Genomic DNA, 17553 nt, shown 5'->3' with positions numbered 1-17553 from the left:
TGATCCTCAACCATTTGAAGCCTAAGCGTCCGTCTAAAATCTTCACCATAGAACGTGCCCATCGTGCACCTATCCCTAGGTCCAAGCCCAGGACAATAATTGCGAAAATCCTGAACTACCGGGATAGAGACACCATCCTACAGGCAGCCAGGTAGGCGGGGGGACTTGCAATACGAAAACGCCACAATTCGCTTTTTCCTGGATTTCACACTCCAGGTACAGCGAGAGAGGCGCTCATTTGCAGACGTGAAGGCAGCGCTACAGGAAAGAGGTTTTAAATATATGATGTTTTTCCCTGCCAAGCTCAAGGTCCTTGCCGGGGGCAAATCTTTGTTCAAATCTTTGTTCTTCACCGCGCCGTCGGATGTACAGAAGTGGCTGGACAGAGTTATCACGAGCTCCGAACCGAGTCGGCGAATGGAGTAGGAGGGACGATCAGGCTATGTGGCCGGGATCGACGGCTGGAAGGTCAGACGTGGATGGACAGAGTCAGCGCTCCTGGAGGGCGAGATCTGCCAGTCCTCGCTGGGGGACTCTTCGGGAGGCGGAGGAGCATTAGCTGGGATGGACCTGCTGCCATGGACCTCTAGGAACTGTAACATATTCTGGGGTTCAGTGCACTGGAGTGGGCCCCTGCCCTCTTCGATGAATCCGGGTGGGGGGGGGGTGTTATCATATCCTGAAAGGGCGTTTGGTATGGATTAGGAGGAAAGTGACTATTAGTGATCTTCCCCTCCTCAATGTGATTGAGTGGTATATGCTGCCCTGAGGCGGGTTGACACACTGGCTAATCAAGGTCAGGCTCCGGCCTGAAACAAATTGCACTCATCCTGGGGGAGTATCAGCTTTGGTGGTACACTGTTATAATATGTGGGGTGGGCGTGAGTGGCGGCTGGAGCAGGGACGGGCGCACGCTCCTCTTAGGACAGGTTTTTCGGGAGGGGGAGGTTTGTTCCCCATTCCGGGTTTGGGTATCGGGCGAAAGGCGCTCTGCTAACTGGGGATGTGGGTAGTTCAAAGCCTACGGAGCAGGGAAGCAGGGAGAGGGGTCCATTGTTGTTGTGGGGGGGGGGATACCAATGGAGGGGGGAGAGGAGGGGGGATGGGGTGGGGTGGGGGGTAGTTTGGTAAGTCCACACCGAGACCAGGCACCGAATCTGGAGCAGAAAGTCGGGGAGCACGGGAACTATTTGGCACAACATAGTTTGCATGGCTATGAAATGGGATAAAAGTCTTAAGTTGATGAGTTGGAACGTCAAAGGGTTGGGGGACAAACTCAAACGAAGTATAGTGCTACAGTTTATTAAGAGGTACCTCCCTGATGCTGTTTTGCTGCAAGATAGGGGGAACGTGTCAGGCACTAAACAGATGGGGTTATATCGGGTCCCGTGGTGTGGGAATCCTTCTGCGCCGCAGCTTTCCAATCGTTATTGACCGAACAGATATAGATCCCCTGGGGCGCTTTGTGGCAATCTGAGGGAAATGGTAAGGCCGCAGACTCAATTTGTTAACAGTCTACATTCCGCCGGGCCTCCAAACGCAATCCTTCCATGACCTAGGGGAGATGCTCCTGTCCCTCCCAGAGGGGGGGAAGGGGGAGGGACTTCAATGCAGTTGTCTCCGGACAAGTGGACAGACATCCGGCCGGAGACATAGGGACGGGGCAGAGGTGGCTTCCCAATCTTATGGAGGCGTTCGGACTCGTTGACCTCTGGCGACTCCGACACCTGACACAACAACAATATACTTTCCTGTCCGGTCCGCACCGCACCTTCTCATGCTCGGACTACCTCCTTGCACCCATGTACCAACACGCAACAATCCGTGAGGTCACCCACTTAGCGCGGGGTATATCAGACCATTCCCCTCTATGGGCACACATAACAATTGGAGACCAAAGGGTTGGCTGTGTGGCTCCGGTTGCCGCCTGGCATATAAGAGGCGAGACACCAAAAAGAAACTGACTCAGTCGATAGATCGCTACTTTGAGGAGAACGTGGGGACTGTTGATTTGGGGGTGGTCTTGTGGGAGTCCTTCAAGACGGTGATCAGGGGAGTGGCCCTCTCGCTGATTGCGGGACGCCGCAAGGAACGAGAGGCACAGTTGGTGAATTTAGAAACTGACCTGCGGACACTTGAGGGTAGTGAGCAGAGTGATGAGAACCCTGAGGTGATCCATCAACTCCAAAGGAAGGCTGCGGAATACAGGGACCTGGCTACTGACGCAGCTAATACATTGGCAAGAGACAGGGAGGGTAGACTGTACGACCAAGGCGATAAGGCGGGCAAATTAACAGCATGGCTGGACAAGAAGCAACAAGCTCAGAAGGTAGTGGCTGAACTCAAGGTGGCCACCGGGACAGTTGTTACGGAACATCATGAAATAGTTAAAGAGTTTGCAATACACTTTAAAAAGGTGTATACTAGGAGATCAGGGAGAACGGAAGAGGATTCGACGGCCTTCTTAGGCAACATCATCCTTCCCACTCTCTCTGCGGAGGAACAAGAAACTTTGGAAGCACCCCTGGCCGTAGACGAGATAGTAAAAGCCATTCATGACCTCCATCCCGGGAAAGCTCTGGGGCCCAATGGTTTGCCGTGGAGCTCTACAAGCTCAAACCTGACAGCCATGGTACGCACCTGAAGCGAATGTTCGAGGAAAGCAGGGAGCAGGGTATACTGCCCAGTGACCAGCGCATAGCTACTATTGTTGGTATTCCCAAGGCAGGGAAACCCAGGGAGTCCTGTGCCTCTTCAAGACCGATATCATTGCTAAACGTAGAGCCAAAACTCCTTGCCAAGGTGCTGGTCAACAGGCTCAAGCTGGTCCTGCAAACCCTTGTACATCCGGACCAATCGGGTTTTATGCCCCACCGCAACACGGCGCTTAATTTGCGCCGTCTTCATGGGGTGTTGGGATGTTGCCAAAGGCGTCACGAAGATGCAGTGGTAGTGTCCTTAGACGCAGCAATGGCGTTTGACACTCTTGAGTGGCCATATATGATGGCAGTACTCCGTAAACTGGGGTACGGCCCGAACTTTCTTAGTTGGGTACAACTCCTGTATACAAAATCCCTAGCTCAAGTTGTCGTTAATAATAAAATCTCAGAGGTTTTCACACTGGAGAAAGGGACACGACAGGGGTGTCCCCTCTCACCTCTACTGTTTGCTCTCTCCCTAGAACCTCTAGCGGCCTGGAATAAGCAGACCCCCTCTCTGAAAGGGATACAATGGGCCGACGGATGGGAGGACAGGATTTCGCTTCACGCGGTCGATATCCTCCCGTACCTTACTGCGCCGCATGAGTCCCTTATTAATGCACTGAGTATCTTTAAGAGTTTCGGAGAGTACTCCGGCTACAGCATTAACTGGGGGAAGTCCCACCTCTATATCCTGCGTGGCCCCCCCCCACAAATGCCTGACGATTGCCCGATCAAATAGCTAGCGATGGCTTCACATACCTGGGGATTTTCATCTCTAAGGACCGGGCCACGCGGTACGAGCGGAATCTCCTGCCACCCCTACAGCGGTTCCAAAGGGATGTCGCAGCCTGGAAGAACCTACCGTTATCACTTTTGGGCCGGGCAGCGCTATTTAAAATGATGGCGCTGCCGCGGTTCCTGTACGCCCTCCAAAACCACCCGGACTTAGTCCCTCAAAAGTATTTCGCTACTGTCGAGGCTACCCAACGGGACCTTCTCTGGACCGGGGCGCCACGTATCTCCCTCCAGAAACTTACATTGGGCTGGTTTGACGGGGGATAGCGCTCCCGGACATACGGAATTATTATTGGGCGGCGCACCTCTCGGCAATCAACCAGGGTACAAACTGCGCAGGGAATGATCCAAGTTACGAAATTGACAAATGACTTCTTCCGGGTGGAAACTTCGAAGCGGCTCTCTATTCTAGACCGGACCGTACCGCCTCAAGGGACCAACTAAACACTCAGTTCAGTTATGGCATATCGTTCAAAAGAAGCTGGGCTGACAAGCTCACCCTAGCGACACCGTTGTGGGCTTCAGAGAAATTAGGCACGCTCAGGCGCACCAAAGGGTTTCGTAATTGGGACCTCCAAGGCATATCTCATATCAAAGACTTGTGGGGCCCAGAGGGGGTACTATCATTCGACACCCTTCAGCAGACATATGAGTTGGCCCGGACGGAACACTTTCGATACATGCAGGTTCGGCAAGCACTTCAGGCTAATATTCCCCCAGGGACGCGCCTCCCGGATTCATCACCGCTCGACGACAGACTACTTGATGGCCACCTACAAGAGAGGGCCATATCGCTCACATATAAAAAACTCATTAATCATACCCGGACCCATTGCTAGCTCTAAGGGGGAAATGGGAGGCAGATGGACTCGTGATTGAGGCGTTAGCGTCCCCCAAGGAAATAGCAATATCGGCCAAACTGCGGTTGATCAAGTAGAAGGTCCTACATAGAGTATACATCTCCGGTACTAGGCTAGTTCTGATGGGACGAGGTGACGATGGGTTATGCCGTAGGGGATGTGGGGAGTCAGGTACCTTTTTACATATACCATGGGAATGCCGGGAGATACAGATCTATTGGACTCGGGTGCTCTCCTGTATGAGGCAGGTGTGGGTAGTGACACTGCGCTCTGAGGCAAAGAGGTGCCTCCTTAACATCTGGGAGCCCTCGGACCTCTCAGCGAAAGGCAAACTGTGGGTGACACTGGGTCTTGTGGTAGCAAAAAGGAACAGCAAGGGTGTGGGGGGGCCGCTACTCCACCAATGCTCAACGCATGGAAGGCAGACATGGACTGGAACATGGTCCAGGAAAATGAGGAATATGTGAGCCCCCCATAATTGCCCCCATTGACAAGCCACTTGAGTGACAATCCTTGTAAAGGAGAAGAAAAAGACTTACACCCACGATTTAATATGCTTTGCCTATCCCCTTTGTCTTTGCTTCCTGTGAGCTACAATTATGTATGTCAAATACTGAAAATGTGTCCTGTGTGTGACTTCCACTGTACCTTGTTTTTTGTTTTTCCTGTCAATTAAAAAAAAGTTTTAAAACAAACCATAGTGGAGAGGAATCAAAGGGGTCTTACAGGGCTCCGCCGTGCCTCAAACAAATGTGGATGTACACAGGGGGGCATAACATGCCCCAGAGTGCATGCACATACGTTCCTGCACGACCTGATCTTTCAAGTCCATGCTGTGCAGGAACCTTGTAGTGCGGTCCCATTGAAGTGCTTTTCAAAAGGCACATCCACCTTTAAAAGAGGCATCGCCATGGGACGGCCACGCTGCCTGCCTGCCAGACTACTTGATAGGCATAATCTGGCAGGTGAGATGACCTTAGGCAGAGTGGTGGCACGGCGGTGCGCTCCTCTGAAAAGTTGTAATCAGCCCCAGACCAGTATCCGATAACTAGGCAGGATAGATACCATTATTACCCAGATGCCAATCATACAACATAACTGAACACTGTATAAATCAGGAAGGTTTAATGAAATATAAACATTTCTAAATAAACATTTATTTTGTTGCCTTCAGCTTTGCTTGAACGTTGGCAGCATGAGGCAAGTGCTATTGATTGATCTTGACCATTCAGTGTAAAACCGTTTCAAGCTTTATGCGTCCTCTCCCTCCAGAACTTTCAAAATGTGCAGAAGCAGTGCATAATGAAAGGCGATGCATATGGGACAGAATACTGATGCGGATTCAAATGCTTACCTGAGGGAGAGGTGGTGCAGGTGTCAGATTAACATCATTTTGACTAGGAAACTCTCCAACAACCGGACCTTGGAAGTTTAACAAAAAAAAAGTTATTTAGAATGAAATCCTAACAGTAACAAAAAGCATGACGGGTTAGAATCTTTGAACACAGTTTCATTTTCATGAGGAACACCTAAAACCTGAACAAATGGAATGTATTCCAGGCACATTTTGACCCTACACTTAACCTCTCCGAATTCTAGCAAGAGGCCTAGAAAATATAATGTGCGAGCACTGATTAAGCAGGAGTTTTTCTAGTATTTTTTGCTTCCCATCAGCGTAATTGTTTGGGGCCACATTCGCAGAAACAAAAACCTTCTTCCTACCTCGAAAGAAAACTTGTTTTTTCTCAAACAATGGAAATCTAGACTCCCCAGTGAGGTGTCACATAGGAAACACATTTGGTTTATGTTGATTTTCACTCAAAAGCTGACCAGTGGATTCATAGCCACCTTTAAGGGTGATGGAAACATTGCCCACTGCTCAACTGGAGAAAAACATTCTGTGACACTTAAATAGGTGTTTATGAGCTTGCCAATAAACTCTTGTCACGCGAGTTCATACCTACAGTTTTTAACATACAAGAGTAGATCACAATACACAATAAAGTAGGTCAATAGAATTAAACAGCTTTTCCAATAATATTGCAACTGTTCGCAATGCACACTTCGAAAAAATAACAAATGCACAACACAAAACCATTCCCTCCCACACTCGCAGAACACACCATTGTCGTCTCCATGTTTCGGATATGCAGAGTTGCCCATTAGATTTGGTGACCGACATACATTAACATGGTGCTATACTAGTTTTCCCTCACATCTATCAGTATGAGAAGGTCAGGGGCTCTGATTCTGGGTGGCCACACCATATTTGTTAGCCTGTAGATAGGCAGGTTTAAACGGGATCCCACATTCTGTCAAACTTTTTATAGTGCTCTGTCATTAGACACCGGAGTCTTTCAATAACAAGAATATTCCGCAGCCGGAGATGCCATCGGGGGTATAGATGGTGGCTCTGTGCTTCCAGCTGAATGGTAATGCCACTTTAGGTGTCCCAAGCAGTTCCATATTAATGTTCTAATGGGCTTCGATTGGTGTTGCCAAGCTAGGGAGCATATGGCTTGCACGACACACCCATATCTTTAGATGTGGGGAATCCTAGTATATACTTGGTGCAAAGATTTCCTCCCAACAGTTCTGGCATGTGGACAAGCCTATCAAACACAATGGGGACACCCCAAAGCAGTAATCATACATAATAGTAAGGAACTTGTATCACGCATTCCTTACTTTATAGTGAGCATTCATACTTTGTATTCTTGTCGTCCCATCAGTAGTTCCTCCCATATCTGTTCCAAAACACACTGTTTTTAGAAGGCGCACAACGTCAATAGGGCTAAAAGATCTTCAGCCCACCCCCCTCTTCCCCGTAGTGTGTCTCTGCCCCGGTTGTTGTATCTCGAGCTGCTGTGGGCTCGGCTGGGAAGTGTCTGGAGTCTTATCTCCAGCACGCCTTAGTTTTTCACAGGTCTTAAAGACCATTTGCATATTTACATAGCTTTGTAGACGGGTTACTGAGGCTTAAGTTTTATTTTCTGATTGCAGTACCCCCTGGGGCCCCTACTCTGCCTATTCCCTACATTTGTATTTTACATATACTGCCGTAGTGTGAGAAAGCATTTCATGAAAAGGAATATAAAGTAGGGTTGCCCAAAAAAAAAATGCCAGCCATGTGTTGCTTAAAGAGATTGCAAAGACCCCTCTTGACACTAAATAGGGTTATAAATAAAAAAAAAATATGTATTCATTTGTAATGTGACTTTTCTGTCTTTGTTCCCTTTAATTATCAGTCATGGATCATCCAGGCAGGCCTAGAACACAATTAAAAGTGCTTTCTATTTATATTTGTTGTTCGAATTATGCACATATTTTTTCCCCCGGAGTTTTATATAGCGCATACTTGACCTGAAGGTATCAGGTATCAGAGCGCTTTACATTAGCACCAGTTGCATTACATAAGGAAGTATTCATTTTTTTTGTTAGGCATGGGTCAATTAAGTGATTTGCCCAGAATCACAGTATGTAGAGTGTCGTCGCTGAGACTCGAACCCGGTTCAACAAGTTACTTACCTTTGGTAACATATATAAGTTATGGACTCCTTACCTTAGAATTACCCCCAGGTATCAGACTGGATCCGGAGAATTTTTCTTCAGCAGTAGGCCTGCGCGCCGGTAGGTGGCATCGGTTGACTCCACGTTTGTCGTTGGCGTCTTGATTTCCCGAATGACATCACAGTATCTACTTAGACGCCGCCCCTGCACGCTGTAAGTTTTTTTACACGACATTCCACGCCAGAAGTGCACAGCCATGCAAGACACTGACCACTGGTGCATAAAACTAGTGCCCTGAAATGGAGTCCCTTACTCTAGAAGTCAGTTCGCAGAATGGGGAGGATGGGTGGGACGGTAAGGAATCCACAACTAATATATGTCTCTTACAGATATATTGTTACCGAAGGTAAGTAACTTGTTCATCTGAAAGAGACTATTAGGTCTGGATTCCTTACCTTAGAATAGATACCCCAGCAATACCAAACCTGGAGGTGGGTCTGCGAACCAAGTTCACACCAGGAAGTCCTGAAGAACCGAGCGGCCAAAGTAGCAGCCTCTCTGGACTTGGCTGTCCAGGCAGTAATGTTTAGTGAACATGTGCAATGAAGCCCACATGGCTGCCTGGCAGATGTCATGAAGGGGGACTCCACGTCCCAAAGCAGTCGTGGCTGCCTTCGCCCTGGTGGAATGCCCGTGCAACCCTACTGGAAGTTCCTTTTTCGCCAAGGAATAACAAATTTTAATGTTAAGAATGACCCATCGAAAGATGGTTCGTTTTTGAACGGCCCGACTTTTCTTGGCGCCCACATAGCCAACAAAGAGCTGATCATCCACCCGGAATTGTTTTATGCGATCCAGTTAAAATGAAAGCGCTCATTTTGGATCCAGACTGTGGAGCCTCTCCTCCTCTTCAGAAGGATGCGGGCGGGAAGAAGGTGAGCAAACTGATGGTCTGTCCTATGTGGAAAGAGGTAACCACTTTGGGAAGAAAAGAAGGTAGAGTTCGAAGGATAACCTTGCCCAGATGAACAGCAAGGAAAGAGTGTTTAGAAGAAAGAGACTGAAGCTCACTCACCCTGCGAGCACAGGTGATGGCAACCTGAAAAGTAGTCTTTAAGGTCAAGAGTCTGAGAGGACAATTATGTAGCGGCTCGAAGGGAGCGCACATAAGGTAAGTCAGAACAAGGTTCAAGCCCCACTGGGGCATTAGGAAAGGAATAGGAGGGAACAGGTGAGTAATGCCCTTAAAGAAACGATTAACAATAGGACTTGAAAAGAGAAGGATGATCAACAAGGCGAAGAAAGGACGAAATGGCCGAAAGATAGCCCTCGAGGTTGCCCAGAGCAAAGCCCTGCTGGGCCAAAGAAAGCAGGAAGAGGAGAACCTCAGAAAGGAGGGCAGAAAAGGGATACACAGCCTTTGCTGCGTATCATGCCACAAATTCGTTCCATCTACAGGCATATACTGTTTTAGCAGAGGGACGCCTGGCTGCCAAGATAACATTTCAGACTTCAGGAGGAAGGTCGAAGGCTGTAAACTGTCGCCACTCAATCTCCACGCAAGGAGGTGGAGATTGGACAGATTCGGGTGAAGGACCGTCCCCTACTGCTGCGACAGAAGATCTTCTCAAAGGGGTAGTCTGATCGAGGATTGATGGCCATGTTTAAGAGCTTGGGATACCAGACTCTTCGTGCCCAGTCTGGAGCCACAAGAACTAACTGGGCCTGGTTGCACTTGATCTTCAGCACTCTGGGCAGAGGTGGTACAGGCGTTAAGACGTATAGAAAACCGCAACTCCATTCGCAATGAAAAGCTTTGCCTAGCGAGTGCCGCCTTGGAAATTCCAACGTGCAGAACTGCTGACATTGCACGTTCTCTTCGATGGCCAATAGATCTAACCAAGGCCCTCCCCAATGCTGAAAGAGACCTTGCACCACCTCTGAGTGGAGACGCCATTCATGATCTATCAATCACTGGCCGCCGAGTTCGGCCGCCCTAGCGTTCAGGTACCCTGCCAGGTGTTGAACCACCAGGGACATGCCCTGATGTTCCAGCCACTTGCAGAGATGAAGGGCCTCCTGACAGAGGTTCCACAACCCCACTCCGCCCTGTTTGTTGCAATACCGCATGGCGGAAGTGTTGTCTGTGAACACCTGCACTACTGAAGGAATGCCTTCAGTGCTAGACGAATCGCCCGAAGCTCCAGAAGGAGATTTGGAGCCTGGACTTTGGCGGAGACCAGAGGTCTCCGATCTCTGCATCTCCCATGTGGCCACCCCATTCCATAAGTAACGCATCTGTCACCACTGTGAAATCTGGTTGGGGAAGGAAGAGGGATCTGCCGGTGACTCAATTCTGGTTCATGAGCCACCACTGCAACGGATGTGCAGTCCCCATCAAGATCTGTACGACATCGAACAGATTACCCTGATGCGGCGCCCACTGGAACTTCAGTTCCCACTGCAGAGCCCGCATATGCCACCTGGCATGATCCACCGGCAGGATGCAGGAGACCATGAGGCTCAGCAGCCTCTGGGTCATCCGCACCGAAATCCGGGATAGAGGCTGGAACATTGGTATCATAGGCCGAATATCCCGGACTCGCTGCTCAGTAGGATAGGCTCGAAACTGCGCTGTGTCCAGAACCGATCCGATGAAAAGGAGCTTCTGAGAAGGGTGCAGGTGCAACTACGGCATGTTGATCGTGAACCCCAGCGGTACGCCGTAGTCTGGAGGTGAGCAACGACAGCCTGTGGCGAGCTCGCCTTCAACAACCAGTAGTCGAGATAGGGGAAGACTGGAACCCCTGATCTGCGCTGATGAGCTGCGACCACCGCCATCACTTTCATGAACACCCGAGGAGCTCTGATAAGGCCAAAGGGGAGCACGGTAAACTAAAAATGCTCGTAGCCAACCATGAACCGTAGGTAACACCTGTGGGCAGGACGGGGATGTGGAAATAAGCGTCCTGCAAGTCCAACGCTACCATCCAGTCTCCAGGGTCGAGGGCAGGCAGGGCCTGAGCCAATATCAACATTTTGAACTTCTCCTTCCGGAGGAAGCAGTTGACGTCCCTGAGGTTCAAGATAGGACGCAGGCCTTTGTCCTTCTTGGGCACCAGGAGTTAGTGGGAGTAGCAGCTATGACCGACTTCTGGCATAGGGACTCGCTCAATGGCTCTCTTGGCCAAGAGAGTCATAACTTCTTGATGGAGAAGGGCCAAGTGATCCTCAGACATGCAATGGAGCATTGGTGGCATGGAGGAAGGGTAGTCTCAAAGGGGAGGAGTAGCCCCTTCGGACTATCTGTAAAACCCACCTGTCCCACATAATGTTGAGCCAGTGGGGGAGGTGATGGCAGATCCTGCTGCCCACTGGCAACTGGTGGCACTGAAAGGTCGGACTAGGGAGGCTTAGAGGCTGCTGCAGAGGGGGCACTGGTGGACTGGTCCGCCCGCTTGCCCCCAGATCCACGGCGATGGGTTCCACGTCCCTGGCAGCGCAGAGTCGGAGTAGCTTGTGCCGGCTGTGGCCCTGTGTGGAAGGTGGTGGGGCACCTCTTCTGTAGCCACGAAAGGCAGACTGTACAGAATGAGAGGTGGCAACGAGGCCCAAAGATCTGGCCGTAGCTCTAGAATCCTTGATGCGCTCGAGCACATTATCCGCCTTATTGCCATACAGGTGACAGCCATCAAAGGGCATGTCCAAAAGGAGTCAACTGGACATCCCCAGAAGAGCCATGGATCTCAGCCAGGCGTAGCGCCTCAGGGCTACTGACGTCTCTACCCTCTGTGACAGCACGGGATTGTGGCCCAGGCCTCCTCCGGGCACTGTGACAGCACTTGCACAACCATATCCCACACAGAGTGGGTGTAATGGCCCAAGAGACATGCGGTGTTCACCGACCGCAGTCCTAAGCTGGGGGAAGAAAACATCTTCCCATGATGGTCCAGCTTCTTGGATTCCCTATCTGGGGGAGCATCAGGGAACGCGCCTTTGGATGATGAGGCTTGGACCACCAAGATCTTACGATAGGGTGTTGGGAGAGAAAAATTGTGTCGCCCTGGGCCTGGGCGGTGGTGTCAGGCAATCATCCTATCCATAGGAGTCAGTCAGGGCCTCATTGAACGGTAGCAGGGGCTCCAAAGAGGTTGCTGCTGTCTGAAGCACCTCAGTCATGAGATTAGTCCTGACTCCCACCATAGGAAACTCAAGGACCAAGGCCTCAGGCACCCTAAGCAACACCACAACCTAGGAGGCTCCCTCCTCTCTGGCGATGGTAGGGGGAGAAAGCACGCCAAGGTCTGGGGAGGTATCCAGACCACTGGCCTCACCCAACTCCTCTCTCCAGTCCGGCTTTCCAAGCTGGTCTGCCAAAGGGTCAACACACCCCTCCCAGTCATTCTCACCCTCCTCTGGCTGCCACTCAGGGCGATAGGGACCGTCGGGGTAGAACAGTGGTACAAAAGTACCGGTCGGCTCCGGTACCAGCATCTGTCGACACCGGTCTGGCTCCGTGTCCAAGTCGAGGAGGAGGCCGGGGTTGACGCTGGCTGGGGAGACAACCGCCGTCGGAAGTGGCGGAGGCGTCGTTAGAGGTATCGGTGCCGGAGGAGGTGTCATGAGGTCGACCTGCATCGATCCAGACCCAGGCCTGGATCTCTGGGGGCCCTGCGGCGCAGAGGCCGGAGCCGCCGACATCGAAGGCCTGAAGCCCCCAACGGAGTCTGCGGGGCCCGAAGGCGCACCGGCTGAGTCAGGCTTCCTAAAGATAGAGTGGAGGGGATGCTCCGGCTGCCGGGAAGGGAGGGAGCTTGGAGCCGTCTCAGTAGATTCCACAGGCAGAGCCGAAGGACGACGACCTTCGCGTCCTATGTCAGCTGACGGACATGGAGAAAGCAAAGAGCGACAGTGCTTCTTCGTTTTCTTGTGCTTCGACTTACCAGAAGACTTCGATAAGGCTCGATGGTGGTGACTCCGCAATCGGTCCCACGACCTCCTTCTCGACCAGGACCTCGAGCAGTGCGGAGCAGAGCTGACTGCCGGGCCTCTAAAAGCTTTCGGGACCGAACCCGCAAAGACTTCGGGTTCATGGCCGACAGTCGGAGCACAACTTTGGGTCATGGTCATGCTCCAGTCACCAAAGGCACATGAGGTGCGAGGCTGTGACTGACATCAACTTGTTACAAGAGTCCCAAGGCCTGAAGCCGGTCCGACAAAAGGACATCCCTACGTGCACCAGGAGTCGAACAACTTGAAAAAGATGTCGACCAAAAGTCAAAAAATCACTGGTCCAGAAATGACTATGGGTATTGCTATCTCCGGATCTGCGCTGGCTGGCGCGGAAAAATAAAGAACTGATGTCAGCACGTAGGGGTGGCGCTTAACTAGATACCGCGACGTCATCCCGGCGATCACGACGCCGACAAACGTGGAGTCCACTGACGCCAACTACCGACGCACAGGGGTACTGCTCAGAACAAAAGTTCTCCGGATCCAGTCTGACGCCTGGGGGTAATTCTAAGGTAAGGAATCTATAACTAATAGTCTCTTTCAGATAGTAGATTACACGTTGGATATGGCCTATTTACTGAAACTCTCAATAAAGTTTACTTTGCAGTCCCTCGGTCAGGCAGATGTGTTTCCCTATCTTACCCAGTTGCGAGACCCTAAGTTACATAAGGAACCCAATCTTTTCCAATGCAGAATGGTATAAGGAGCTACGGGATAAAAATGGTGTCTGTGTGTGCTTTCTTAATGTAAAATGCTCATTCTGTCACATTTTTATGCATTGTGCTTTTTAGAAGCCTGCTTGTATCAAATTTTAAAACCATTGTTTTTAAAATATTAGATACGCTCTAGGTTGAATGAGATGGCGCTTCTTTCTGTTATGGGATTTTACGATGTTGCAGTAGGAAGTGAACGTTTTACACTCTCAAAGCAGTGTTTTAAAACTGGATTGGGATAGGCCTGTTTTAAGTGAATGTATTCATGGTTTTAGAATGTTTTATGGACAACTGTCCCAATAAACATATTGTTATTACTACCAACTATTACTACACATTCAAATGGCAAAATGTGGTACTTTGATGTATGTAATAGGCTGCTACATTAGTTTAGCTTGCTAGGTAAACAACGTGTCTGTAGAGTCATCAGAATTGTGTGATTAAATACTGTCAATAAAATGCAAAGTTAAATGTTTTTAGCGTTAATGTGTCAACATGCATGTATTTGTGCTACTTAAGAGAGGAAAGATACTGTGAAGGAGCAAGCTGTGAGTTACCTGGGGACAGAAGAAGTAAATACTAACAAGACAAGAGTTCCAGAATCTTCTGGAGAAGAATACTTCAAGGTAGACTATTCAAGGCACATTCAAGAAACATCATAACCATCAAAGTAACATGATTTTAAGATCAAACATGCAGATGATTAGATTCCTGTTACAAGCTGCAAACAAACTCTAACAAGTATGTCAGCATAAGTACCATTATCACTTTCTGACTTAACTTTAAGATGGGTTTATTGCACTTAACTTGAACTTTTAAGATCCATCTTTCCTTTTACTGTAATTCTTATGCAAAGGTTTTTACTAACTAAGCATATAATATATAAAAGTCTGAAATTCAACAGGGTTTCACATTATGCAAGTTCAGTTTTATCTTTAACTTTTGCATACATAACTGTTACAAGTAAATCTAACTTTTCCAAACGAACAATACCATAGCAAAGAAATAAAAAATAACTGAACAAAAAACAGGAGGGGAGAATATCCCACAACGCAAAGTAATGGAAATACTAACAAGGGACCTGAGAATTAAAGAACATATATATTTTTATCTTAAGTGTCACAGGTGGTTTCTTTCCATTTTTACTACGTTTGCCAAGTACAGTTAAAATAAGTATTACTGTAGGAAAGTAAAGCATAGTAGGTTGCACTAGTTAAATGTTACTTTACTATAAAAATGGGGCAGGAAAACCCCGAAAGTGAAGAATGGATTGACTGCTTTGATTGCTCCATACGGAATTTGTTCCTGCTACGTTAGTTAATTTCAATTCTTGCAGCCAACAAGGTTTGTTTTACCCCACGCAAGTATAAAGAAGAAAAGCAAATGCATGGTTTTCAAATATACTCACATGACTCCATCTCCCTTGAAAGGACGTGAACCGATACTTTGTGTCTTCTGGGAGCATCTACTGCCAAAAGGTCCTATAGAGTAAACACATGGATGGTAATACAGCCAACAAGAGCAACTGTAATAAAGACTATAACACACTCAATTTCTGCATTGACTGGTTAACAGTAGATATGACCTACCATTAGTGGTTTTATATATATTTCCCTGTTTATTTAACTGGTAAATGCCCATTTCAATGTGTACAGGATTTTAGTGCACTTAAGTAACCACATACAATAAAACATTAGCATTACCACATCTGCATCGCTGTGGCCCTATAAGCTCCACTAGGAAATCCTATTAATTTTTCAACTTCTGACAGGTGACCTCTCCAGATGTCTCAATTAACAAACATACACCCAACACACTTAAAAGGCTGTGTTTTTTCTTTCTTTATATATATAGTTTTTCAGTAGCACCTAGTAATCATAGAAACCAGTGGCATTATCACAGTTTGGCAGATGTGAATATACTTGAGGGACACATCAATCCCCAATACGAATCAATACATGGGTTATACAGCGCTTAACACTTGCTTAAAGGCTTGACAGTACTGGAGCTCAAAAGCAGACTGTTAAGAGTGATCAGCAGAAAAGGTGAGTCTTGAGTGTCTTCCTAAACAAATTATTTTACGAGTAGTGAAGAGGAAAGGGAAATTGTTCAAATGAAGATGGACGTAAGCAGAAAACAATCATCTTTCTGATCGGGCTTTAACAAAACACTGAACAGTAAGAATTGGACTTGAGCTTGGCCTTGGAGATAGCGTAACATGGTATAAAGGCTCATTTTCTAAAGAAAGATGCAATCAGACTTATCAAAAGCATTGTGACAATAGCAAAACTTCTTGACTTGAATTTGTCTTGAGACAGGGAGCCAGTGCAAGGTTCGCCAGGAATCAGAGACCTGTCAAGATTCTGCAAATTGTGGACAAGCCTCACAGCCATGAACAACTTGGAGTCTAGGGACAGAAGTGCAAGGAGCACCTAGCTCACATGCATCAAGTAGCATAACCTGATCTGGAACTGATAACAAAAATAACTAAAGGTTTCATATGTGATGGAATAAAAAAATGAGAATTTTCATTAGGATTCTCATCTGAGAGAAACAGACGGAGATGACTGATAAACTAAAGTCTTAATCAGTTATAAAATCCAAGCCTTTTAGCCTTTTAAACAGAAGTAGGAAAGTTTCCCATTTAATAAAATAATATGTTAACTCTTCCCGTTATTACCCTTTTAAATTTAGTAACAATTTCACTTTTCCACATGCCGGGGAAGTCAGAATTCTGTAATTAGTATTTATGTGAGATACATCATGACAACAAGCCAAAGTCTTAGATGAGGAATTTTTTACCACATATTTTTATGCTTAACCGTACAAATATTTATATAAATTTGTCTTATTATATGTGATTTTATAAGTATATATTGTATGATTGTAAGTAATCAAACAAACGTAATATCTATCAGTAAATATTTTGTATGCGTTACCACAGCAGAGTGTTAAAAATGAAGGTTATATCTTTAATCATGTGGAGTAGAAGAAACAGTCATTCTATGCACTTTATTTCAAAAGGTGTGCCCTTTCCGCCATCATTTAAAGTACAATAATTGTGCATTTACATAATTTTCTGGCTGAAAATAAAACACCATAACCGTGTTGCCATATACAAATGCCCATCTTTAACTATGCATTCCTCTTCCACTGATTCATAGCTCAGAGAAATGTGAATATTTTTAACCCATCTCCTAGATACTGCTAAAAACAAATTTAGTTTTGAAATCACAAATGAATACAATGCATTGAATGAATGTAACATACCTTGTAGAAGTGCATGATATCATCCTTGGTCAGCGTTTTTAAATACGCTACTTCAATATTATCTAGTAATCAACAAAAACACACATTTAGAAACAACAAATATAATACAGTGATTTGTCAATAATTTATTTGTAAACACATAAGAGTTATATTTTGCTATATAGTTTACCTCATTGGAGGCTTCATATAGGTTACAGACTTCTTTACAATATGTTGTGATTTGTTTGGTGACTTGGACACTCACTGAAGAAAAGGTTCCAGGCTCAGTTTTTTTTTTTAATGAAAGAACTCCATACTTTCTCAGTGCAAGAAAAGGAGCTTGGGTATTTCCAACAGACAAGTATTTTGCACTGGCAATCTTTTTATTTTAATGATAAAACTTGAGTCGTTTTTTTTATGATGTGGCATCCTGTGTAAAATTATATTTACAACAAACCAATTCAGATTTTAAAGTGAGTGGGAGATGAATAAGAGGAATGTGAAAACGGTGTAATGTACAAAAAGTGAAACTGAATTTCACTACAATTGTTTTGTAGTATCATATGTTTGTGTATGTGTTAGAATGCTATGAGTTTTCCCTGGAATGCTTTAAATGGTGTAACTGCAAATCAGCTGCAAGGTATTGGTTTCCAAAAGTGTATAGCAAATTTCAATCCTGAAGAAGGTGGAGAAAATAATCTAAACCACCTA

The 17553-nt window shown here is 47.0% G+C and overlaps 1 protein-coding gene across 2 annotated transcripts in view; it reads right to left on the bottom strand.

Annotated features, from left to right (window-relative positions):
• The window catches only part of IDE (insulin degrading enzyme), a 1242012-nt gene that overhangs the window by 59196 nt on the left and 1165263 nt on the right, over positions 1-17553 (bottom strand). For both annotated transcript variants that reach the window (XM_078643408.1, XM_078643410.1), the window contains exons 22-24: positions 16864-16925; positions 15002-15074; positions 5712-5779 (exon numbers count right to left, since the gene is read on the bottom strand). In XM_078643408.1, the coding sequence (XP_078499534.1) occupies positions 5712-5779; positions 15002-15074; positions 16864-16925 (203 nt within the window). The remainder of the gene's footprint in view (positions 1-5711; positions 5780-15001; positions 15075-16863; positions 16926-17553) is intronic.

This window comes from Lissotriton helveticus, chromosome 5_1, assembly GCF_964261635.1.
Source record: "Lissotriton helveticus chromosome 5_1, aLisHel1.1, whole genome shotgun sequence".
NCBI lineage: Eukaryota > Metazoa > Chordata > Amphibia > Caudata > Salamandridae > Lissotriton > Lissotriton helveticus.
This window is presented reverse-complemented; position numbering and strand designations above follow the sequence as displayed.